This window comes from Spodoptera frugiperda, chromosome 19 (genome assembly GCF_023101765.2).
Source record: "Spodoptera frugiperda isolate SF20-4 chromosome 19, AGI-APGP_CSIRO_Sfru_2.0, whole genome shotgun sequence".
Taxonomy (NCBI): domain Eukaryota; kingdom Metazoa; phylum Arthropoda; class Insecta; order Lepidoptera; family Noctuidae; genus Spodoptera; species Spodoptera frugiperda.
The window spans coordinates 7,873,121-7,898,279 of NC_064230.1; the positions used below are offsets into that span (position 1 = coordinate 7,873,121).

The 25,159-nt window shown below is 37.1% G+C and overlaps 3 protein-coding genes across 5 annotated transcripts; 1 reads left to right on the forward strand and 2 right to left on the reverse strand.

Annotated features, from left to right (window-relative positions):
- Positions 1 to 238: 238 nt before the first annotated feature.
- Positions 239 to 11,224, reverse strand: LOC118281183 (solute carrier family 25 member 44). Of its 3 annotated transcripts, none has more exons than XM_050700763.1 (9): positions 11,034 to 11,224; positions 7,706 to 8,349; positions 6,234 to 6,385; positions 5,726 to 5,815; positions 4,790 to 4,912; positions 3,597 to 3,780; positions 2,350 to 2,477; positions 1,821 to 1,884; positions 239 to 392 (listed from the first exon to the last, which is right to left on the reverse strand). In XM_050700763.1, exons 2-9 carry the CDS (start codon positions 7,842 to 7,844, stop codon positions 262 to 264), a joined length of 1,011 nt encoding a protein of 336 aa, XP_050556720.1. In that variant the 5' UTR covers positions 7,845 to 8,349; positions 11,034 to 11,224; the 3' UTR covers positions 239 to 261. The 3 variants fall into 3 exon arrangements, with proteins under 3 accessions (XP_050556720.1, XP_050556719.1, XP_035457630.1); XM_050700762.1 differs by lacking the exon at positions 239 to 392 and adding an exon at positions 717 to 870; XM_035601737.2 differs by lacking the exon at positions 239 to 392 and having other exon boundaries at positions 1,195 to 1,884.
- A 272-nt stretch (positions 11,225 to 11,496) lies between these two features.
- Positions 11,497 to 14,461, forward strand: LOC118281029 (calmodulin-like protein 4). Its single transcript, XM_035601459.2, has 6 exons — positions 11,497 to 11,609; positions 11,682 to 11,712; positions 12,242 to 12,355; positions 12,902 to 12,993; positions 13,317 to 13,424; positions 13,883 to 14,461. The coding sequence occupies exons 1-6, from the start codon at positions 11,607 to 11,609 to the stop codon at positions 13,982 to 13,984; spliced, it is 450 nt and encodes a 149-aa protein (XP_035457352.1). The 5' UTR covers positions 11,497 to 11,606; the 3' UTR covers positions 13,985 to 14,461.
- Positions 14,462 to 15,322: 861 nt separating this feature from the next.
- Positions 15,323 to 24,000, reverse strand: LOC118281038 (uncharacterized). Its single transcript, XM_035601469.2, has 4 exons — positions 23,566 to 24,000; positions 22,602 to 22,692; positions 21,980 to 22,098; positions 15,323 to 21,424 (listed from the first exon to the last, which is right to left on the reverse strand). Exons 1-4 carry the CDS (start codon positions 23,702 to 23,704, stop codon positions 21,249 to 21,251), a joined length of 525 nt encoding a protein of 174 aa, XP_035457362.1. The 5' UTR covers positions 23,705 to 24,000; the 3' UTR covers positions 15,323 to 21,248.
- Between the last annotated feature and the right edge of the window lie 1,159 nt (positions 24,001 to 25,159).

The following is a 25,159-nucleotide window of genomic DNA, read 5'->3' on the forward strand; positions in this document are numbered from 1 at the left end:
GTTTCTGCTGTCAAATAAAAGGATAGAGGACGCTAGTGTCACCTAACGTAGACTACTGTATTTTTGTCCAAGACTCGGCACACCGATTCACCCTTTACCTAACTATATCATCACTCAGTCATTGTAAATATGTAATACATAAAGTAAAATATCCTGTAGTCTTTGACAGTCTGTAATCGTCATTGACAGTCTGTAATAATCACACCAATCTGTAAAACCGAAATAAAACCTCAAGACATATACGTAAGGTATTTATTATCGTCACCAACGCACTCTCGGCTTGAACTCGTCGCTGAGCGCGACTCTCTTGATGCTCTCGTACCCGAGGATGATGCTGAATGAGAAGCAGGCTGACTGCAGCAGCCGCGCTGACAGGCCCTTGAAGTACAGTCCTACTAGACCCTCCTCTGCCCAACTCAACCATATTCCAGGGAATCGAGTGACCCAATGCCCGTGCCACTACCATAAGACTTTTGAGTGAGCATAAAAGTCCAAGCTGAGTCATTATATTTGTACATAATATATGCAATGCAACAAAAAATTCTATAATAGTCGCATATTCTGTGATGATCATTCACACAGTGTTTAGTAAAATAAAGTAGACAACCTGTAATTATACGCGTGACATTCTGTAAATGTCTTTGATAGTCTGTAATAGTCTTTGACAGTCTGTAAAAATCATATCAATCTGTAAAACCGAAATAAAACCCAAAACATATACGTAAGGTATTTATTATCGTCACCAACGCACTCTCGGCTTGAACTCGTCGCTGAGCGCGACTCTCTTGATGCTCTCGTACCCGAGGATGATGCTGAATGAGAAGCAGGCTGACTGCAGCAGCCGCGCTGACAGGCCCTTGAAGTACAGTCCTACTAGACCCTCCTCTGCCCAACTCAACCATATTCCAGGGAATCGAGTGACCCAATGCCCGTGCCACTACCATAAGACTTTTGAGTGAGCATAAAAGTCCAAGCTGAGTCATTATATTTGTACATAATATATGCAATGCAACAAAAAATTCTATAATAGTCGCATATTCTGTGATGATCATTCACACAGTGTTTAGTAAAATAAAGTAGACAACCTGTAATTATACGCGTGACATTCTGTAAATGTCTTTGATAGTCTGTAATAGTCTTTGACAGTCTGTAAAAATCATATCAATCTGTAAAACCGAAATAAAACCCAAAACATATACGTAAGGTATTTATTATCGTCACCAACGCACTCTCGGCTTGAACTCGTCGCTGAGCGCGACTCTCTTGATGCTCTCGTACCCGAGGATGATGCTGAATGAGAAGCAGGCTGACTGCAGCAGCCGCGCTGACAGACCCTTGAAGTACAGTCCTACTAGACCCTCCTCTGCCCAACTCAACCATATTCCAGGGAATCGAGTGACCAATGCCCGTGCCACTACCATAAGACCTTTGAGTGAGCATGAAACTCCAAGCTGAGTCATTATATTTGTACATATGCAATGCAACCAAAAATTCTATAATGGTCGCATATTCTGTGATGATCATTCATACAGTCTTTAATGTCCATGCAGTGTTTAGTAAAATGAAATAGAGAATCTGTAATAGTACCATGTCATTCTGTAAATGTCTTGGACAGTATGTAATCGCAGTTAAGTCAATCTGTAAAACCGAAATAAAACCCAAAACGTATACGTAAGGTATTTATTATCGTCACCAACGCACTCTCGGCTTGAACTCGTCGCTGAGCGCGACTCTCTTGATGCTCTCGTACCCGAGGATGATGCTGAATGAGAAGCAGGCTGACTGCAGCAGCCGCGCTGACAGACCCTTGAAGTACAGGCCTACTAGACCCTCCTCTGCCCATAGCGTCTTGAATATTTGCTTCATCGTGCCTACTCCTTCGACCTGTGGAGAAGTATGTTAGTCATTAGCACAAACACATCACATCATCAGCCTATAAGTGTTTACTGCTGACCAAAGGCCACTTCTAAAGTTTGAAATTGCCAACCCGCATTGAGCAAGCGTGGTGATTTATGCTCAAACCTTCTCCGTGTGAGAAGAGGTGTGAATATTAAAGTGTGGGCTTGCCATGCTTCAGCAATGTGTGCCGGCTCGGCAATGATACCACGGCCTCACAGGAAACCGACGTGAAACAACGCTTGCGCTGTGTGAGTGAGGTTACCAGAGGCCCAGTTCGTACCCCCTTCCCAATCCCCGATTCCCCAACAACCCTTAAATTCCTAGCACTGGTGTTTCAAGTGTCCATGGGCGGCGGCGATTGCTTACCATCAGGTGATCCGTCTGCTCGTTTATCGGCTTATACAATAAAAAAACTAGTTTATCTAGAGCCTATAATGAAAGTGTATTTACCTGTAACCTAGCGCGTACTATATCCAATGGATTGGTTAGGAAGGTCGTGGTGAACCCGCCCAGTGTCCCGGCTGCGCACTGGATCAGCAGCGTCGATACCCACGACGGAGCTATTTTTAGGAGCTCATCTGTAATTCAACAATTATGTAAAGTGATATTATAGTGCCTACGATATTCAACAATTGTTTTCATTGACGAAGCGACAGAGACAGTGAAAGAGATAGCTCTTTCATAATGAACTCATACGTAGATTTTCTGTATGAAGAAATAAATCCTCATTATCAATAATTTATATTTACTATTGTAGTCTTCAAACACAACACTACTTCCCATTAAAGCCGTGGCAGATACTTTTCAAACACCGCCATGCTTCGGCTCGACTGGAGTGATACCACGACTTCACAGTATACCGACGTGAAACAACGCTTGCGTTGTGTGAGTGAGGTTACCGGAGGCCCAATTACCCACCCTTACCAATCCCCGACTCCCCAACAACTCTCAAATTCCTAACCCCTAAAAGGCCGGCAACGCACTTGTAACACCTCTAGTGTTTTAAGTGTTCATGGGCGGCGACGATTGCTTACCATCAGTTGAAACATCTGCTCATTTACCAGCGTGTTCCATGTGACAAAATAAAACTAACGACTAAAGAAAAGAAGTTTCTTTGGGAAACGTATTTCTAATCACGAGTACAATCACGTGTTGAAATATCGTTCACTAATTACTAGTCACCCATATATATTTATGAGAGTGAGATTATTTTTGTAAGTTTGTATCTTGCACTATTTCCTCTTCAGTTTCAGATAATATCAGGAACGTTCACTAATTACCGGTCACCTTATACAACGTGTAACAAAATACCCATATACATCAAGGAGCGCTGAAGAATACAGGTTGAATAGTCTCTACACGAAGTTTCAGCTTAAAATACGATTTTTTAAAAAAATGTACCAAATACTTGGTAACGCATGGTTCTTGATTTTAAATCATACAAACGTGTCACAACACTACAGGGGTCACTCGATAATATTACGAAACATTTCTTCTGTCAATCCGATCGCCTAGTACCTGTCTACCTAATTTTGATACGCGTAGCGGCGCGATTTGAAAAATTCATAACTTGGTTCCATGAAAACATGAGTTTAAAAGACCCTTCCCGTATCGTTTGTTATGTTATCTAGAAACCGTGCAATTGATATGTATACCGCCTTTTGGTAACACCGTGTATACTCAAAACCAACACCTACCTTGATAAGCAGTATACAGCGCCCACCATAGCGCGGAGTTAGGTACATACGCGGCCAACGAAGCTGTATAGCCGCGGTAATAGCCGAGCGGCCCGTGCAGCTGATACACGCGCACTGCGACCTCCTTGGCAAGCGCCGCTTTGGACATGCGCTTCTCTAGATCTAAGCCGAGCGGGTTCATTTGCTGAAATAGAAAACAATATTATTATTATAATATACTAGCAAACCCGGCGAACGGAATTTTTAATCTATACTAATATTATAAAGCTGAAGAGTTTGTTTGTTTGAACGCGCTAATCTCCAGAACAACTGGTCCGATTTGAATAATTATTTTTGTGTTGGATAGCGCATTTATCGAGGAAGGCTATAGGCTATAAAACATCACGCTATGTCCAATAGGAGCCAAGCAGAGTGGGTGAAACCGCGCGGAAGTAGCTAGTTTGCTATAAACCTCACGGAGCCCGAGACCTTTCCAATGAATGCCGTGGAAATCGGTTCCTGCGTTCTGGAGTTATAGCGTCATTATGTTATAAGTCCCATGTACTAGGGAGTGAGCGTATTGCCATACACCGGGCACATTTCCAGACTCCGTGCTAACACTGAGAAATTTTCGAAAAACCGACAAAAGCCCAGCAGTACTTTGCCCGACCCAGGAATCGAACCCGAGACCCCTTGTCGCACTTAATACCACTCGGTCAACGAGGCAGAAAAATATACTCATGAAAAATGTAATGGACTTAGTAGGAGGTTCTTTTACGTATAACGAGATCGAAGTGAGAGCGCGTTCGTCGCTCCGAATGATAGGTTCGTTCACGCCGGCCACACTGCAGAAGCACTGGTGGAAACGGTCTCAGCTAAGCTATGTTTTTTATATAGAAAGATACGTGCTATGGATGCGTCCTATGGATGGCTTGCCTACTATCAATACATCGCATACACGACCTGTATATCTTCCTCGCACAGCTACATAGCTTAGTATCAATGGAAACGGTCACATAGTTTCACATCTTAGCTATTACATCTTAGTAGCATAGCTACATAGCACATTTTTGGTGGAAAAGCAGCCTAAAAGACCGGTAATAGACTTATAACTCCTTGGGTGTCCATGGACGGCGGCGATTGCTTACTATCAGGTGATCCGTCTGCTCGTTTACCGGCTTATACTATAAAAAAAAGGGTAAAGATATACTCACTGGATTCCTAGCATTGCCTCTTCCTTTCACGAGGCCTAAGACCATAAGATGTTGGCTGAGTACATCAAATGGTACGATAATGGTCTGACCAACTATCGACGCACAACCACCGCCTATAAACGACTGGAAATAAATACAATTTTAATTATAATAACTATCACATAGTGAGACATACTAAGTTTATTTATTTATTTATTATTATAAGGCACGTCAACGGAATAAACACCAACATTAATAAAAAACAAGATAAGTAAATAAGTATAAGCTAACTAAAAATCACTGTTTACTCAACATTAATGGAGAAAAGCTCTAGCGGTTTCGAGTAACAGAGGGACTCTCCATCATGACAGCTTTACTAATTACTTAATTAGTAAAGCTTTTCTCAATTAATTTAAGTGAGTAAACCGTGATTTTTTAGGTGAATTAAAATTTTAATCAAAAATAAATACTGAAGGGAATTAGCTGTGTCACACCATTGGACAATCAATATTTTACAGCTGCTGTTATTGGACAGAAAAATCTTTTGCTACATTCGCGCCATCTGGTGACGAAAAAACGATATCCATCGTGACATTGAGCAAAAAATCAAATACCTACAAAAAATAGGACAATCACAGTAATAAAATTATAAATGTAAAAGTTTGTTTGTCCATCAATCACGGTGAAACTACTGAACGGAATTCGATGTAATTTGGTATACAGACAGGGTATGAGATTTGACATTGTAGTAGGAGAGCCCATGAAGGGATTTCTCATGAGGAAAATGTCACTAAACCCTTTTTTCTTTCTTTGACCATATAGTTCTTATATTCAAAATTCAGTAGGTACCTACGACGCTCTAGTAAATCGTGCGCCCGCGTTCCTGTTAGTAGGGGGAAGCTGCTGGCTCCCCTGAGGGGAAGCCTTTGGCAGAAGCTAGTAACATTAGGTACGTACCTTGACTTTAGGACTGACATCATACTTCCCGAGTTCATATCGCACGCCTTCATACGTAGTTATGTAGAAAATTCCTGATATTATCTGAAACTGGAGAGGAAATAGTATAAGATACACATCTTTACACATATTAAAATTTCACATTTAAAGTGTGAGAGAGCCATGCTTCGGCACGAATGGGCCGGCTCGACCGGAGTGTTACCACGGCCGAGCAGAAAACCGACGTGAAACAACGTCTGCGTTGTGTTTCGTTGTGTGAGTGAGGTTACGGGAGGCACAATTCCCGATTCCCCAACAACCCTTAAATTCCTAGCTCCCAAAAGGACGGCAACGCATTTAAAACACCCCTGGTCCAGGTCCTGGAAACTAGTCGAGTTCCTCGTCAAAACATTACGTGAGTAAGCCGATATAACATAATAATTAGCACCCCTGGTGTTTCAAGTGTTCATGGGCGGTGGCGATTGCTTACCATCAGGTAATCCGTCCGTGTACCATAAAAAATACTTACACTGGAGAGCCAGAACCCTCGATAGAGTCCCGGCACGCCTTCATTCCTGTATATCTTAGATATAGCGTCAGCTACACCACTGTATGCCTCTTTCTTTCTCTGCACTTGGATTTGTGTTTTTATTAAAGTTAGTGGGTATAGCGCGCATCTTACTGGAAATATAGAGAAACATATATATACTATACTTACTAATATTATAAAGCTGAAGAGTTTGTTTGATTGTTTGTTTGTTTGTTTGAACGCGCTAATCTCAGGAACTACTGGTCCGATTTAAATAATTCTTTTTGTGTTGGATAGCGCATTTATCGAGGAAGGTTATAAAACATCACGCCACGATTAATAGGAACCGAGCAGAGCGGGTGAAACCGCGCGGAAGTAGCTAGTATTAGATAAGTATTAAGCACTAAGTAAGTACTAAGCATAATATTAATAAGTTATGGAAGAACGGTGTCTCCCAATACAGGCGTTCTATGCTTAACGGGAGGCTCCAATCACTCTTTCCTGTACAATCCTTTATGAACTAATAAATATTTTTCATTTCATTTCAAGTATATTATGTCACACGCGACACGCGACACGCGGCTCTTCAATAGGGATGATGACAGGGTATGAAAATTAAAAATCTATTTAGTCCGTCAGTTAGGTAATGAAAAAATATTAGACACGTATGTTTTTATTTTCATTTAAGATAACAATACTTAGATAAAACGAATCAAAGTTAAGGAGTGGGAGTGAATACGTCATTTGTATGTATAAAACGTACCTAGAAGTGACGTCACGCAATATTTCAAATCGATATATCTTCGAAAGTATTTGTTTCCGTAAGAAAATAAAAAATACGTGTGTAATGTTTTAAAATAATCTACAAGATGGACGTTAAAATAGAAATTAGTCATCTACCCTATTCTTATGCTTATATGCCTCAGTGATTTATAGATAGTAGACGTAGCAAAGATTAAAAATAATGTATAACTTATCAGCCCACTTTATACCGATTATTCAACCATTATCTTATCGTTAATGGAAGATAAAATAAAATTAGACATGTCTAGAGCATAGAGCAGGCGTTAGAACCAAATATTTTACCCGACTGCGCCAGAAGGAGGGTTATGTTTTTCGAGAGTATGTATGTATGTATAATTGTCTAAAAAGAAGCCTAAAGGCATAACAATGACTGCCTCATTGATCGAGTGTTCGCAAGTGCAACTGCCGGGCAAGGGGTCTCGGGTTCGATTCCCTGGTCGGGCGAAGTATTGCTGGGACTTTGTCGGTATTTCGAAAATTTCTCAGTAGTAACATGGAGCCTGGAATTATAGGCTCACCCCTTATTACATGGGACTTATAACACAAATTGTGAAAAGTGGGTGTACATTGTATAGCGGCATTACGTGCCGTAATGTGCACCTCTGTCTACCCCTTCGGGGATAAAAGGCGTGACGTTGCGTAAAAGACATGTAATTATATTTTCTTACCTGTAAAACTGCTTAGAGTATATAATGGAAAAAACTTAGTTTTGTCCATCATACTCCATTCTATCGTAGTAATCAGCTGAGGAGGGGGCGTCTCAACCATTGTGGCGGCCATTTTAAATTCTCTATGCCCAAAGTTCATTCACCCCTTTAACACCCCCAACTCATAAAACTTATTTAAACTCTATATATATAAACTCTTTGGTAACCATTTGTAATAGTCAAACTATTATTTTTTTTAATTATTTAAAAATAGAATGGAATTATGTGTCAACTACTTGTCAATTTTTACAACTAGCAACTATTTATACTTTTATTTTTTTACAACAACAACATTGACTTATGAACGGCGAAAAAAAAATTACTAACAAAATAAAAAAGTTAATAAATATAATCTTTTTTTATAATTTAAATCTTTCTCTATTTTTATATTAATTGCACTATTAATTTTTATATTTTATATTTCTCTATAGAGACTAGATCTCTGGTTTTGTTAAATTTTGCTATATTTTAGTTTTTAGTTTTGTTTAGTTTTAGTTTAGTTTGTTACTAAGTGATTTTGTTTGCGTCCAAATGGTTTTCTATGGTTTCACTTATAGGTTCTTCCATGGTTTGTTTATTCTGATTGTCTGGACTGCATGCAGGATCTGTAACAAATGAAAAAAAACAACATTTAGATATATATTTATTTATTATTTATTTTTATGAGAGGGGAATATCATCCAATCGCTTCTCTCTTCTTGTGAGGGGCGTTCAAGTATTACGTAACGCAAGTAAATATAATAATATTTCCGACCAGTAGCGGGAGCATGGTCCAAGCTACCGGTGGTTAGGGCTCATCAGACAGAAACCTCCTCAGAATACGTGCTGTTTCGAGGAGTACTGCCTTCTGTATCAGGCCCTTCATCCATCTACCTAACGCCAGCTTCTATTTTTAAGGGGGGAAAATCATCCAATTATTTCTCTCTCTCGCTTTAGGGAGGCGAGAGGTCACTATGACTAAAATCCACCCCGTTCCTACTCCTGCTTTTCGAGTCGGAGCCCGTTTTTAAACCGCAGCTCCGGATAACGCTAGCGTCCTAAGATGGGTGTCGATGCTTTTAGAAATCAACCCATTGACATATTTAAAATTATTGTTAGTTCTTTTCCTTTCACGGAACGAGTGGGTCCTAAATAGGTAGATAGCTGCGTGAGTAAACCGATAAGATAATTATTAATTTAGATAGATCTTGTTGTTAGAATGTAAGGAGTGAAGTTGTTTACAAAATATCGTTCACGTTTATAAATAAACTTATTATTGCTTCATTATGTATTGTCAATATTTATTGCATCAAACGCAGCCCTCCTGTTGTTGTTATCAACATAATAATATAGAGTTATCACTAAAATTATATTATGTACCCTTAGTACAGGTTTGCTTTACGTTTAAAGTAATCGAAGCGAGAGCGCTTCCGGCGTTGTAATTGGCCGGCTCAAATAAAAATACCCTTTTTTTTACTTTACAAAACAAACAGTATATTTTGTTCTTTGTTTTGTACATAAGCAGAGGTGTTACAAGTAGCTCACTCTTTACAACGAGAGGGCGTTCAGCGCTCTGATTGATTGGTTCATTCGCACCGGCCAATCAGGGGGCCTAACATGCTCTCGTTCCAATTACTTTAAATTTAAAATAAACTCGTATTATGGGTACTGTTGGCTGCGGGACGTCAGTACTGTGACTCGAAACGAAATGAGAAAACTATAATTTTTAGTTAATAAAAAAAGTTAGAATCCAAATTATATATTTTTTATTTGACAAATGGATTCATCCAATTGGATGTCCAAATGGATACGCCGATACGTCAACCCCATCGTACCTTATTATCTAATTTACACTCAGATAATCATAAATAATAATTATTATACACTACGTAAATGAAATTGACTCATTAACTAAGTCTAGATCGTAGAACGGTTATGTCACTATTACCAGATCAAATTATACATAGGTACAAAATATTACTCATAGGCTACTTTTTTCTAGAATTTCTAAATTTAGTATCTATTAAAAAACAAACAGTATGTGTTAACTTTGTTTGTTGTTTAGGACATAAGCAGAGGTGTTACAAATTACTCACTCCTTACATCACCTATTGTTATCAATTAGTTATAAATAACATTGTTATTCTCATGCAATATACTGCAATATGGAATGAAAGAAATCAAGGAGTGAATAGATAGGTGCTATGATTGGTTGGTTTCTTCGAACCGGTCAATCAGAAATATACTCTCATTTTGATTAATTTAAACATAAAGAAAACTCTTAGTAAAGTTATAGAAACGGGGTGAATAAATGTTGGGATGATGTCCTAACATAATTTCACCCCATTCCTGTACCAATTCACTCCTCTATTTATGTTTACTCTGTGGTAGGTATATGTAAATATTATTATTCTCTTATGGCTCGTCAGAGAGTACCAACAGATTATTTTATTGATTGTAGTTATGAAGTTATAATAACATAACAAAGTGTATTTATTAACATAAATTAAAAATACATTAACATTATAATATTTATCATTGTATATTAACTATTCTAAGTAGAAATACAATTTATATTTATTTTATTTAAAGCTGTGACTATCTGATTGTGGGACAAAATAAATAAAAAATATAAGCCTTGTTTTTTTTCTATTTATGTTATTAAAGAATATTTTAAAATGTAAGAGTTTTGTATAGAGATAATACAAAATAGAGAAACAAAGTTAAGTATATTATTGTTTTTAAAGTAAGTAATGAAATGTAATAATTACATCAGAATAATACTAAATGGTAAGAATGTTTCCAATAAACTTATTGAAATAATGCAACCCACATGCAATATTTTTAAACATAAATAACAACTTTTTTAAAATAATTTATGGTACAATCATTCAATGCCAAAGTGTTTGCGTAAACTTTTTTTTTAAGAATAAAACTGAAGTTTTTAAAAACATGTACCTATTTACTAAAGAAGTAAAATAGTTACAAATTTTACAGAATTATGTTAAAAATAGCTAATTTAAGTAATAAAAACGGGAACAAATAGAAAATATTAAGGTCGTGATTTACAATTTCCGCCTATTTAGCCCGTATACGTAATACAAGCATGGAATGGCATTGAAAATGTATGTATTAAAATAAATCGATAATTTTACACTTCAAGCTCATTTTCTCTCATAAATAGTGTGTAAAACCTCAGTGGCGGTCAAAGGACACATATAGTAGTCTTATCTAAATCAAGTACAAGGTAAGATCGTAAGAAATGCGGAAATTAAAATCAAATTCTCAAGATTATCATATAAGTACTCACGCAACTCTGATTTCGATATCCATAACAGATGATGATTAATTATTCACTTGAATAACGAGTTTATCACTGAAAACTGTCTCGGAGCAGGTTTTATGTAATAATTTACCCAATTTAGATAATTACACCATGGAAAAATATGCCTTCAGAAATGTCAGCTGATTGGTCACCCATGTTGGATCACAGATTAGGTAAAAATATTGGGTAGTTTGGGTACAAGTCTTTTTGCCTCTGTCAAATTAATAAGTATTTTCAAGATTTTTATTATAAATCTAAAGAGATATAACATTAATGTATTAATATCTAATACTTCTACTTTTCTGCTTGCATTACTAATAAAAAGATTTAAGACAAATCTGTTTAAAAACATGAATGAACGTGCTAACATGAACCACTGAAAGTATTTCACAAGCTTTAATGTTAAATATATGGATTTTACTGAACTGAAGGTATGGAACGCAGCAATCCTTTTTTGACATTGACGGAAAGTAATAAATCTGTCAAACGGGCAATTTTAAGTGTCCTAATTTGTTTTCTTATTGTATTTTCGCTTTCTTTTCCAAAAAACTAATTAAAATGGTATGTAAATGTATTTATTTGGAATCTATATTAAATAATCTCTCGTAATAACGCTTAATTTGTTTGTTCCAGGCCCGTTATTTCAAGGAACAGGATATTGATGGTACGCTTTACTTATCTAGAGATAAGATTTTACGATAATTTAGCGATTTTAACAAAGAATGTATATATTTTTGAAACAAAAGGATAAGAAATATACATTCTTATAAGATATTTCCTATTAGAATTGTGAAAATATTATGTAAAACTTAGTTTACTTAATGTTTGTTTTTATCGCAACTAACGGTATCATAAAACTTTAGAAAGTTTTAAAGAAACTTTATTTGTTATGCGTAAACTTTCGTCGTTTGCGTTCACGTGTTAAGTTAAACTTAGATACAAATGTAACAAGTAATGTAATAGTATGCCAAAGTCTCGAGGCTGCGGAAAACAAAATATATAGAAAAAAATATACATATATTATATTTATATATATTATATTATATTTATATATTCATTCAACACATGACCATAATATGAAATCATTAATTAAAAAAACATAGTTTACTCACATACATTAATGGAGAAAAGTCTCATGATAGTTACTATAATAATGATTTCATATAAATCATAACTATTTAAAATATTTCCAGAATTCCGTGAATGTTTCTACCTGTTTGCCCGGTCGGGGCAGATCACATCGCTGGATGAGCTGACAGTGGTCATGAGGTCCTTGGGGATGAGCCCTACTATACAGGAGTTGGCTGGTAACTACATAACATTGTTATATCAACTTGTTATACATTGTATAAGAAAAAAAAATGTTTAATTAGGTAGTCTGTAATAATATTTAATTAAATATATCAATTTAATGTATAAAAAATATATGACAATGGTACGAACCAAGAGTCCGTGGAGAACTAACGTAAATAATAATAATAAGCACTTACCTATAACTGAGTTTTAATATTATCTAAATGTCGAAATGCCCCGGCAGTTTAAGTGCCCCCTTGTCATTCATGAGAATGCGGATTTAAAACCTATTTACAGCAAGTACAAAACTTTTACTAAGTTGTAGTGCTTTTGGAGATTAATTAGACACCACTGACAAATGTTGAAGGAAAACATTGTGAGGAAACCCAGGCGTATAATTGCTAATTATAAGTTTGAAATCGCCAACTTGCATTGAGCAATCTTGTTGATTAATGCTCAAATCTTTTCCATGTGAGAAGACTGCTTTGGTTAGCAGTGGCCACTTATAGGCTGTTGGTGATGCTGACGATGAATATTCTTTAAATACCTATGTTTTACAGGATACCTGAAAGGTAAAGGAGGCAAGATGTCTTTCGCTGACTTTTTGGAGGTGATGCACATACATTCCCGTGCTGAAAATTTGCCTAATGAGGTAATTATTGTCGCATACAAATCACATGCGCACGCAAACACGCGCGCGCACACAAACACAGACGCACGCACGTACATTCATACACACGCACGCACAGACACAAACATACACAAACGCACGCGCATATACACACACTCGCAAACGCACACACATATTAATTAGTAACCCCATTTTTCCCGACTCCAGATTACCTGGTTCCATCCAAAGATTGTCTGTAAGAAACCTAATTCTCCGATAAGACTGGTGCACTGACAAGCACAAACATTACTTCAGAAAATTATAACAATTATTTATTTATTTATTTTATGTCAATCTTTCGTTAGGTGGTGAATGCCTTCAAAGCCGGTGACACAGACAAGTCTGGTGTAATACCAGCCAAGCAGCTCCGTAATCTGCTGCAGAACTGGGGCGAAGGCCTGTCCGCTAGAGAGGTGAGATTACTATAGTTGAACCATATCAGTTTTTCCATTTTTTTTTAAACGTTGCCGCACATTATTTTCTCCTGTGTCGTGGGTGCGTTTAAAAGCAGCGTGAGGTCCTAATAGGGAAGATGACTAATTTTTATTTTAATGTCCGTCTAGTAGATTATTTTAAAACATTACACACGTATTTTTTATTTTCTTACGGAAACAAATTGATTTCAAATATCGCGTAACGTCACTTCTAGGTACGTTTTATACGTAGAAATGACGTATTCACTCCTAATCCTAAACTTTGATTCGTCTTATCTAAGTATTGTTATCTTGTTTCTGCTCGGCTGTGGTATCACTCCGGTCGACCCGGTCCAGCAGTGCCGAAGCATGGCGAGCCCACACTAGTTTTGTAGTCCAATATTGGATTTTCATGAACTATGTATGTTAATATGCTTATACATATTTATTTCCTTCAGGTGGACAATATATTCAGGGAAGCCAATGTGACCAACAGCGGAACTGTGCGTTATGAAGACTTTGTGAAGATTGCGTGCGCTCCAGTCCCAGATTACTATTAATTTGTTATATAGGGTGACCGGTAATTAGTGAACGATATTTAAACACGTGATTGTACTCATGATTACAAACAACTTTCCCGAAGAAACTTTTTTTGTATACTCATTAGTTTTATCACAATAGGTAAAAAGACGACTGTCGCATGATCAGCTGTTAGCAGCGAGGCGCCCGCGTTACCGGAAGACTAGTAACTAGGTAGATATTTAGGAACTTTACGCGCGCGTGCTAATGAAATTTTGTTGTTTGTTATTGTGACAAAAATAAAACTAATGAATATACAAAAAAAGCTTCTTTGGAAAAGTTGTATGTAATCATGAGTACAATACATTGCATTAATACAAACATTCCATATTTTTTTATATCAACTACTTATAAAATATGTGTTGTATGCCGTCCAGTTTTTTATTACATAATATTTATCATAATTGTATTATTTATTAAGTGTGATTTCAAATAAAGATAATATATTTTTTATATAATGTTTTTCTTTATCCTTTATTCTCTCTATCACCAAAACGATCAAAAATATAGACAAGTAGGTACATATATAAAATTATTTATTTTTAAAAAACGTTGCCTCACATTAGGCTTTACTTCCGTGTCGTGGGTGCATTTACAAATATACAAATTCACATACACATGACACCCAGACCCGAAACAACAAATTGTGGATCACAAAAAGAGTTGCTCCGTGCGGGAATCGAACCCGCTGCACGCTGCGCGGTAGCCGCGCTAGCCGTTGCTAGTGCAATCATTATACAAGAATGGGGAGAATACACACAGGAATGGGGTGAATACACACAGGAATAGAGAGAATACACACAGGAATGGGGCGAATACACACAGGAATGGAGGGAGACACATGGGAATAGAGAGAATACACACAGGAATAGAGAGAATACACACAGGAATAGAGATAATACACACAGGAATGGGGTGAATACACACGGGCATGGGGAGAATACACACAGGAATGGGGAGAATACACACAGGAATGGGGAGAATACGCACAGGAATGGGGTGAATACACACGGGCATGGGGAGAATACACACAGGAATGGGGTGAATACACACAGGAATGGGGAGAATACACACAGGAATGGGGAGAATACACACAGGAATGGGGAGAATACACACAGGAATGGGGAGAATACACACAGGAATGGGGAGAATACACACAGGAATGGGGAGAATACACACAGGAATGGGGAGAATACACACAGGAATGGGGTGAATACGCACAGGAATAGGAAGAATACACACAGGAAAGGGGTGATTAACATTTATTCACCCTGTTTTACCGTACTGAGGTATTAAATTGTATGAAATGAAACAACAGATTAGCATTAATTTTTCAAACCGTGTATTATAATTAAATGTAACAATCTATATAATGATATGGCACTGGTTGATGTGGTCCTTCTAAGTTTGTATAGGTAGTAGTAGTTTTATATATTTTGGAAATACAACTATTATTAGTAACTTTAATCTATAATATAAAAATAAGTCGGATTTTCCTTCCTTACGCTTTATATAACTCCAGAACGCACGAACCGATTTCCCCGGTTTTGCATTCATTGGAAAGTTCTCGGACTCCGTGAGGTTTATAGCAAAGAAAATTGACGTCGTCAGTCGCTAATGTTTTTATATTTTATACTGCTATTCTCAAAACCTATAAATGGCTTTTTGTCACATTATTTATTCAAATTGCACAGCGGTTAGTTTTCTATGTGTTTAAATAAATTAATTATTAAATAAAATTTTGACTAGAAATTACATAAAAATAAATAAAGAATCACAGTACAACTTGCATCTCTCGTCAAGAGTCAAAAGAGAAAAATAAATAACATTATTTTCTTGTAAAAAAAAAACTTGTAAAAAAGTAGCCCTTGTAAAAAGACTTAAAAAACATCACTATTGTTGCTACTAAGGGGTATACAAAGGTCTTACCAAATTATTCACCAGATATAATATAGTATGTATTTCCAAAATATACATTTCAAAAAAATATTATTATTAAGTACATAATTAAAAATCTATTGCCTACAAAGCACATTATCGTGTGGATACTTAGCTTAATAAAAAAAACTTATTTTAAAGTAACATCACGCTTTCAAACCCCGTGGGAGCAAACAGTGGTAGGAAACTATAGACTATATTATAATTTTCGTGAGACATACTAAATTAATTATTATGTTAACTAAAAATCACGGTTAACTCACGTAATTTAAAAACGAGAAAAGCTCTACTAATTTCGAGTCACAGTCAGTAGGCTACGCGTCGTTGCGTCAGCGCACGCTGCTCATGAAGAGTCCCTCTGTGACTCGAAACTAGTAGAGCATTTCTCCATTAATGTACGCGAATACACCGCGATTTTTAGTTAATTTATTAGCATGTCTCACAATAGTTATAATAAAATTAATTATAATGTTATCGGCTTACTCACGTAACTGTTTGTCGAGAAACTCGACCAGTTTCAACCTTCAAGCCATGCTAGAGGCTCATATTAATCAGTGCAATGCTACTAAATGCAACTCATGATAAACATGGCTCTACCACGGCTTGACTTTGGATTCACAGATTTTATATTAAAATCAGTAATTTATTTGAACCAAACTCGATACATAAATAGTAAACTTACCACACAGGTGCTTCAGCTAAACTATGTAACATTTCTGTAAGCTATACAGTATAAAACGTGTCTTGTAAAGCTAGTATATAAAATTATATATTATATGCTTTATTTTTATATAGGTAGGGTATGTATTGGCTATGTCGTATAGAGGTTAGGAGTAGCGTTTAAAGGAAAGCGTCCACAGGCCCGCATCGTACGCATTCCGTATGACGTGATCAGTACGCATCGCATGTAGGCATTGCCGATGATGCGGTCCGTACGATGCGGATCAGTGGACGCAGTTGTATGAGTTTCTATACAAGACAAACTAAAATCCGTTGCGTGCGATGCGGGCCTGTGGACGCGTGCCGAAAACACAGCTGTATTCTCAGCCCTTGAAGGGGAGGAGATTTCCCTCAGGTAATTGCACACAACCATTTTTCGCTTACTTACCAAGAGAAACTTTTGTTAAAACAGAATGTATAATAGCGTACTCCTTACCTCTATCCTCTGATCTATTGGCACTATACGCTGCTCTAATGTAACTGTCCGATCTGGGAATTGAATCCGCGACTAATTAGTTGCTGTTATACCAAACGTCCCAAACGGTCACAATAGGATAGTAGAGAGAGTATGAAAATTAAAAATCAATTTAGTCCGTCAGTTAGGTAATGAAAAAATATTAGACACCTATTTTTTTTATTTTCTTACGGAAACAAATACTTTCGAAGATATATCGATTTGAAACACCGCGTGACGTCACTTCTAGGTAGGTACAGTTTATAGGTACATAGAAATGACATATTAGCTCCTAAACTCCACTCCTAAACTTTGATTCGTTTCACCCAAGCATTGTTATCTTATACGACAAAATAGAAACATACGTCTGTGCATACGTGTCTAATATTTCTTCATTACCTAACTGACGGACTAAATAGATTTTTAATTTTCATACCCCGTCATCATCCCTATTGAACTTAGACTAAATATTTTTTTTATTTTAGTACAAAATCTACTTATATAGAAGACAGGCTGTGCTTATATCTAAATAGCTTTACTTTTAAGTCAGATCTTTTTAAATTTGAAGCATTCGTGCAAGTGGTTGACGCGACGTCCTGCGTAAGCGATCTAGAAGCGAACGCGAAGCGGTGCGGTGACACGCGAATCCAACGCGATGCGGTGTGACGGCGGCTATGTCCTACGTGCATGTGAATCGTTTCGTTTTGTTTCTGTTTCCGACATTATAAACAAACACGTGACGGCACCGCGTCCAGTTCGCGCGACAATATCTACACAATAGGCTAGTTTTTTACTAGTCAAATTCAATACTTTTTTCGAAACGTCAAAAACGATTTATTATTCTATGAACTTTCATTGTATGAAATACTCTATTATGACGTCATCAGATTTTTACGTCAAATAGCAGACTTATTTCTAGAAATTTAACTAGAAAAAAACCAAAAATTAAGTAGTTCAACAAATTTATGAATGAAAGTGTGATTATTTTTGAATATTTTATTGTATTGAAAAGTTGTAATAATTTATTTTTGACTGAGGATACTAATATCAATTGATCGCGTTATATCGCCGCACCGCATCCTACGTCCTATTGGTCACGTAGGCCACGTCAATACATTATGACAGTTCGTTGTATTCGCGCCGCGCCGCACCGCATCGCCTTCGCCTCTAGAACGCTCACGCAGAACGTCGCGTAAGAAACTATAATATTAGTGAAAGGACATTATTTTACTAAATTAATAGATGTGAACACCCGTACTCTACCGCGGGTATACCATACCCATTGACATTTGTCAGGGCATTCTCTAATAGACTTCAGACCTTTACATTTGACAGAGACCGTACAGCAGCACTCTCTGATAAACCTGAACCTTTTATATAATATAAAGATCTCCAACCCTAGCTGCAAGCGCGCTGGCAGCTCGCTTACCACCTTTTTGCATTGACGTTATAAAATATGTACGATTTAAGGATAGCGTAAGGCCCGCATCGTACGAATCGCACGCATTGAACGGATCGCATCAAACCGACAAATTATTCAGACGTCCACTGTATCGGCAACGTTCGGATTGCCGCGCGAGTATCAGCAATCGGATTGATGATGTCACTTACACTCGGATTTATGGCATCGGCATTCCGTATGACGTCATCAGTACGCATCGCATGTAGACATTGCCGATGATGCGGTCCGTACGATGCGGATCAGTGGACGCAGTTGTATGAGTTTCTAAACAAGACAAACTAAAATCCGTTGCGTGCGATGCGTACGATGCGCACCTCTGGACGATTACATTAGTAGTCCTTTCCTTAATTAAAATAGTTTCTTAGATTTTAAAGGCAAGAGTTAGGAAATCCTCATTTAAGTTATATTCTAAAACTTACCAATATTTCTTCATTAATGACTATTCAACTTAACATCACACCTTTTATCTCCAAAAAGGTATCATAAGCCAAGTTATTTAGTATGAAGGTAAGGTGCCGTCAATTAGGGGAAGGGGGTTCGACAAAAAATCACGAGAGGAGACGGGGGTCTTTATAAAATATCACGTGTATTTAATTTTTCGTTAAACGCGGCATTTTTAAACTTTAAAACGGGGTGTAATGTGGATTTTTCCACTTCCCCCCCTTTTTTGAGGGGGGAAAATCATCCAATGACTTCTCCCGCCTTGGGTGAGGCGAGAGGGAGTGTCAGACTCTTACTGACTTAAAACCACCCCGTTCCTTCTCCTGATTTGAGCCGGAGCCCCGGTAACCATTTACGTTGTCCGCAGCTCCGGGCTTTCTACCCCCCTAAAAGTGTTCTTATAATTATGCATTTCAAAGTCAAAGTCTGTTCCTAAAATGTGAGGCAACGTTTACATACAAAAAAAAGAAATGGTTACTATCTCTGTACTGAATCTTTATTTTCTTACCTGCATACTAAATAACTTGGCTATCTATGTTATTAATCAGCTTGATAAAGCGTTACCCTTCTTTGGGTAGTCGGGTAAACATTGTATGTACTTGTATATGTAATATTTAAAGCTTTGAGTATTTGAAAGCCACTGTAATATTGCTTTTACTAATCATACCATCATCACGCTTACACCCGAATACTGAAATGCTACTCAAATTTAAGTTGTACTTAAATCTCGTGCTATCTCTGTCATATACAAAGAATTTGTAGGGACAGAACTACATTTGAGAGCGTCTTAAAATTGAGTAGCGTTTGAGTATTTGACTATTAGAGACGTAGTATAAGCGTAGTATCCCTAACGCGAAGCCTTGCGTGAGCGATCTAGAAGCGAACGCGAAGCGGTGCGGTGACACGCGAATCCAACGCGATGCGGTGTGACGGCGGCTATGTCCTACGTGCATGTGAATCGTTTCGTTTTGTTTCTGTTTCCGACATTATAAACAAACACGTGACGTCACCGCGTCCAGTTCGCGCGATAACTAACCTAACCGCACGTGGCTTGGTCACACCTAGGATTGCCAGATGCAGACTCATCATTTCCTGGACGTTTCTAGGGACACTAACGGAATCTGAGTTTTGATGTCCTATCCGAGATAAAAGGAAGAATTAACTAGGCACCTAGAAATATCAGTTGATGAAAAAAGGGAAACGAAGCGAGCAGCTCACCCTTCCCGCCCCTCAACTCACGCAGCGCGACTTGCGAGCACGTTACAACTTTTATAGTATTGTATTTTTGTGAAAAAACTGGTAATTTTTCATTCCGGGACAGCAAAATAAAATTACTGGACACGGGAGAGTACACAAAATTCCGGCTGTCTGACAACTCTAGTCACACCGCATCGCGTTGAATTCGCGTATCACCGCACCGCTTCACGTTCGCGTCTAGATCGCTCATGCAAGGAGTCGGGTAAGGGCAGTTAAGCACGCGCTTCTCTGTAACCTGGAGACCTACTCTAATTCAACGAAAAACTAAGTTTTGTCCGAAACTTCGCAGATTTCTTACTACAATTCCATTTATTGCAAACTTTTGTGAACAAAAATGAACTTGAAATTTAATTTAACAACCAATCAGGGGCTTAAGAACGAGTTTGCTTTACTTTTCACTAGATCGAAATGAGAGCGTATTCGACGCTTTCATTGGTTAGTTCATACGCGCTGGCCAATCAGAGCATCAAACGTGATCTCGTTTCGTTTTCGTTCTTCAACAGAATCGTACTTAGGGTACAATACCCTTAGTATGAATTTGCTTCACGTTTAACAAAATCGAAACGAGAGCGTGTTTCGCGTTCTGATTGGCCGGCTCAATCTCGATTCGATCTCGTTAAACGTAAAACAAACTCGTACTAAAGGTACAGAGCGCCGAATGCGGCCTCGTTTCAATTTTGTTAAACGTAAAGCAAACTCGTACTAAGGGCCCTGGTTACAATATACTGTACCCTTAGTATGAATTTACTTTTCATTTAAAGTAATCGAAACGAGGGCGCGTTCGGTGCTCTGATTGGACGTTGCGAATAAACCAACCAATCAGAGCGCTGAACGCATTCTCATTTCGATCTCGTTCAACAAACTCGTACTAAGGGACCTACAAGATACTGCTCTTACCTCTAAATCTCCAAAAAAAAAACTAAGGGCTAAAGCGGTGCTTTTCAAGTCATCTTCAAAAACCAGTGTTGCCCTATCAAACGTGTTTATTCTTAACAGTGTTGCCAGGTTTCCGTCGTCTAAAGTTGCCCATACTGCGCAGTATCTGTGTGTTTTCGTCGTCAACCTCTCGATCCATGCCTGATGTGCCAGGTATTTGGCCGAAGAGCTTCAATTTTGTTGGTAGGTATATTAAACCTATTAGGGTTATTACTGGAAGGAAAAAAAATTATGGTAGTTTGGTAAATGTATTCTAAGTATGATTTTTTGAGATAGAACTATAATAGATCTAAAATTATAGGTTTTGGGGTGCTTTTCAACCAGAGATGCGCTATGCTACGTTGCTGTAGATGTGTTTGGCTTGCACCAATCACATTCATTGGTACACGTAGATTAGCACTGGTGGAAACGGACTCAGCTAAACTATGTTTCTTATATGGAAAGATGCATTTTCCTCACACAGCTACATAGCTTAGTATCAGTGGAAACGGTCACATAGTTTCATAGCTTAGCTATAATCATCTAATCATCCAATGACTTCTTCCGCCTTAGGCGAGGCGAGAGGGAGTGTCAGACTCTTACTGACTAAAAACTAAAAACCACCCCGTTCTTACTCCTGCTTTTCGCTCCCCGATAAACCCGCTAGGTAGTCCGCAGCTCCGGGTCAGGCATCAGCCCTTCGTAACATAGCTACATAGCATATCTCTGGAAGAAAAGCACCCTAAAGCTAATAATAATAAAAAAAGCATATAATTGTGAGGTACTTACTGTTCAAAACACAAGGGAACACCACATAGAAGTTGAGGTCCGTGGAATGGAAGTAGAATGCCTCAGAGAAGTATAAAATGATGGTCAGAGTCAAAGACCAATAGCCCATGGACACCACACTGGAAAATATAATTTTAATTTTTTATTATTATATCGTCACGCCTTTTATCCCCGAAGGGATAGGCAGAGGTGCACAATACGGCATGTAATGCCACTGTACAATGTACACCCACTTTTCACCATTTGTGTTATAAGTCCCATGTAATAGGGGGTGAGCCTATTGCCATATACCAGTTAAATTTCCAGGCTCCGTGCTACTACTGAGACCAAAAAAAAGCCCAGAAACACTTCGCCCTACCCGGGAATCGAACCCAAAACCCTGGTAGTCGCACTTGCAACCATTCGGCCAACGAGGCAGTCAAGGAAAATACATTTAAGAGTCAATATTTACAGGACGCGCGAAATTTTGTTGTTTTGTTATTGTGATAAAAATAAAACTAATGAGTATACAAAAGAAGTTTCTTTGGGAAAGTTGTTTGTAATCATGAGTACAATCATGTGTTTAAATATCGTTCACTAATTACCAGTCACCCTATATATTTAAATAGTAGTTAATACTTACGGTCTATAATGTATGTATAATGTACAATGTATTAGCGCTAACGCCTTGAGCAGCGAATACATGCCCAGCATCCTTGATATCGTGAAGTCTCCTGTAATATAAAAATACAATATTTAAATTAAAAATTAAAAAAAATATAAATTACTATATATAAAAATCAATTGCTGTTTGTTAGTCTTGCTAAACTCGAGAATGACTGGACCAATTTGGCCAATTTTGGTCTTAAATTATTTGTGTAAATCCAGGGCAGGTCTATCAGGTGAGAACAACATGTTTGAGGCAGTCCAATACTTGCTCCATACAGGAATTGAACCAGCTACCCACCACATGGCAGCCGGTTGCCCAGCCACCGCAGCAAACATGCAGTCATAAAAGATAAATCACTGTGACTGACTTCAACTGTGTTTTATTTATGACTAGAAATACCAAATTCTCTGCCCAAGTATTGAAGTCAGTTCTACGCCTCAATGATACTAAACCATACTCATTGAGTGTTTTAATATAAAAAGGTCAGCATATTCTTCAATCTATGTAGAGCAGAGATTGATAAACTGATGCATACAAAAGTACCTATATTTTTATTACCAATCTAAGAAGCAAATATATTTAGAGATATGTTAAATTAATGATTATGTTATCGGCTTACTCTCATAACTGTTTGATGAGAAACGCACTGGACTTAACCGAGTTCCTCATCATAAAGTTACATGAGTAAGCCCATAACTTTTTTAATATTATTATATCGTCACGCCTTTTATCCTCAAAAGGGTAAGCAGAGGTGCACATTACTGCATATAATGCCACTGTACAATGCACACCAACTTTTCACAATTTATGCTGTAAGTCCCATGTAATATTTGGTGAGCCTAAGCCTATAATAATTAATTTAGTATGTCTCACGAAAGTTAGAATAAAGCAAGTTAAGTTGTAAAATACTAAGTTAGTAAGTATTTAAATAGTTTACCGTCTAGATGTTCATCGCCGGCGTTGCTTAGAAACGACCTCCTTTCGATATAAGACCGTCCCGTTGTTCCAAGATCCATAAATGCAACAAACGCGATCCAACCACGGAATGCATACAAAACTTTATTTTGAACCGCCATTTTTAATTTTAAAACTATATAGAACACAAACTACTTCCGGTTATCACTTACGACCTATTTAATAGACTAATTATAGAATTTAAAAAAATAATTGAAAATGGTAATCTTCGCTCAGCTGTTCATTGGTTTAATTTAATTAATAAACCGTGTTGTTTGTTATAGAAATATCGCGTGTTTGTTACAGCGTGCATCGCAATGCGGCATTTTACCTGCAATGTAATTTTTCATATACAATTTATAAATATAGGTTCGAAAATAACTTCGCTAGTGTTTCGCGCAGAATCGGCTTGTGTCAAATAACCAGTAACCTATTTGCCTTGTTCTGTCAAAGTCAACCTTGCTGAAGTGTCAAAATTTTTACACTTTTTAATTTCGCTTCTTATTGGATATCAAGTCTTTCTGTATATCTACGCTTCTTCGTAATTTAGAAAATCTGTGATTTGTTAAAATCGTTGTTATCTTATATCGTCTGTTATTATGATGCAAATATTTGCTTTAAATCATTTTACCTAATCGTTACGACTGTTTAATAAATAAAAATAAGCTGCAACTAGGGCAAATGGATTTATGCGAAATGAACGAAATTGTAAACCAGTTCGTTTAATTTCAAATTAGGACTTTTACGTACGGCATATTTGTTTATAGTTTGTTTATTTACCTACTAATATATATAGAATAAATTAAGGAAATTCATTATAAAAAATGTGATGAAATCTAGTCTTGATTTCTCAAAAATTAGACCTTATAACATCAGGTTTTAGATCTCTATTTTTGTTTTCTGACAACTCTTAATTAAACGGGAATAAACCGCAATTAGATTTTAAAGCCTTTGTATAAAAAGCAAAACTATTCTACGAATCATTAGCTTCGAGTCTCTTAATTTGTATAAACTAACTGAATAAAATTATTATCCAATGCGCAGTACCTACAAGAAATTCGTTGACACTTTATCAACTTTCTGAGTACTATTTACTAAGCAAATACCCAAGTGACAAGCATGTGCACTGCACCTTAATACATCTGCAATTTAAATTCAAATCAGTTTGACTATGTAGATATATGACAATCCATTATTGTATTACGATCGCATCACCACGCGCTGCGCATAACCTTGATCTTTGCACAGACTGGTATTTGGTAGAGAAAGGATGTTTTGTATTTAATTTATCTTCCTCTTACGCAGACGTACTCCCTTTGTTACCTAAGTTTCATTTGTGCTACATTAAAAATAATTGAAATCTTACTTAGTTTTGACTTTTAGAAATAACAACAGCTCAACTGCTATTTATTTGAACATTTACGATTAGATTGGATTTGTAAGGGATCATTGTGAGATTTAATTGTAATATTATAGAGAGACATTGATACGTAATGAAATTAATTTAGAAAAGAAAAAAGTAATTGTAAAATTAACATAAACATTTTCGTATCAAATGAGAATGCAAAACGCAATTT

Excerpts from the sequence above, each read along its gene's own strand:
- LOC118281038 (XM_035601469.2), bottom strand. The coding sequence starts at position 23,704 with ATGGCGGTTCAAAATAAAGTTTTGTATGCATTCCGTGGTTGGATCGCG. Across the intron at positions 22,099-22,601 it reads TTATACATACATTATAGACC|TGTGGTGTCCATGGGCTATT; the intron begins GTAAGTATTAAC and ends TATATTTTCCAG. Across the intron at positions 21,425-21,979 it reads GTTCCCTTGTGTTTTGAACA|TAATAACCCTAATAGGTTTA; the intron begins GTAAGTACCTCA and ends TTTTCCTTCCAG.
- LOC118281183 (XM_050700763.1), bottom strand. The coding sequence starts at position 7,844 with ATGAACTTTGGGCATAGAGAATTTAAAATGGCCGCCACAATGGTTGAG. Across the intron at positions 5,816-6,233 it reads GAGGGTTCTGGCTCTCCAGT|TTTCAGATAATATCAGGAAT; the intron begins GTAAGTATTTTT and ends TTTCCTCTCCAG. Across the intron at positions 1,885-2,349 it reads TAGTACGCGCTAGGTTACAG|GTCGAAGGAGTAGGCACGAT; the intron begins GTAAATACACTT and ends ACTTCTCCACAG.
- LOC118281029 (XM_035601459.2), top strand. Across the intron at positions 11,713-12,241 it reads CAAGGAACAGGATATTGATG|AATTCCGTGAATGTTTCTAC; the intron begins GTACGCTTTACT and ends AAATATTTCCAG. Across the intron at positions 12,994-13,316 it reads CTGAAAATTTGCCTAATGAG|GTGGTGAATGCCTTCAAAGC; the intron begins GTAATTATTGTC and ends ATCTTTCGTTAG.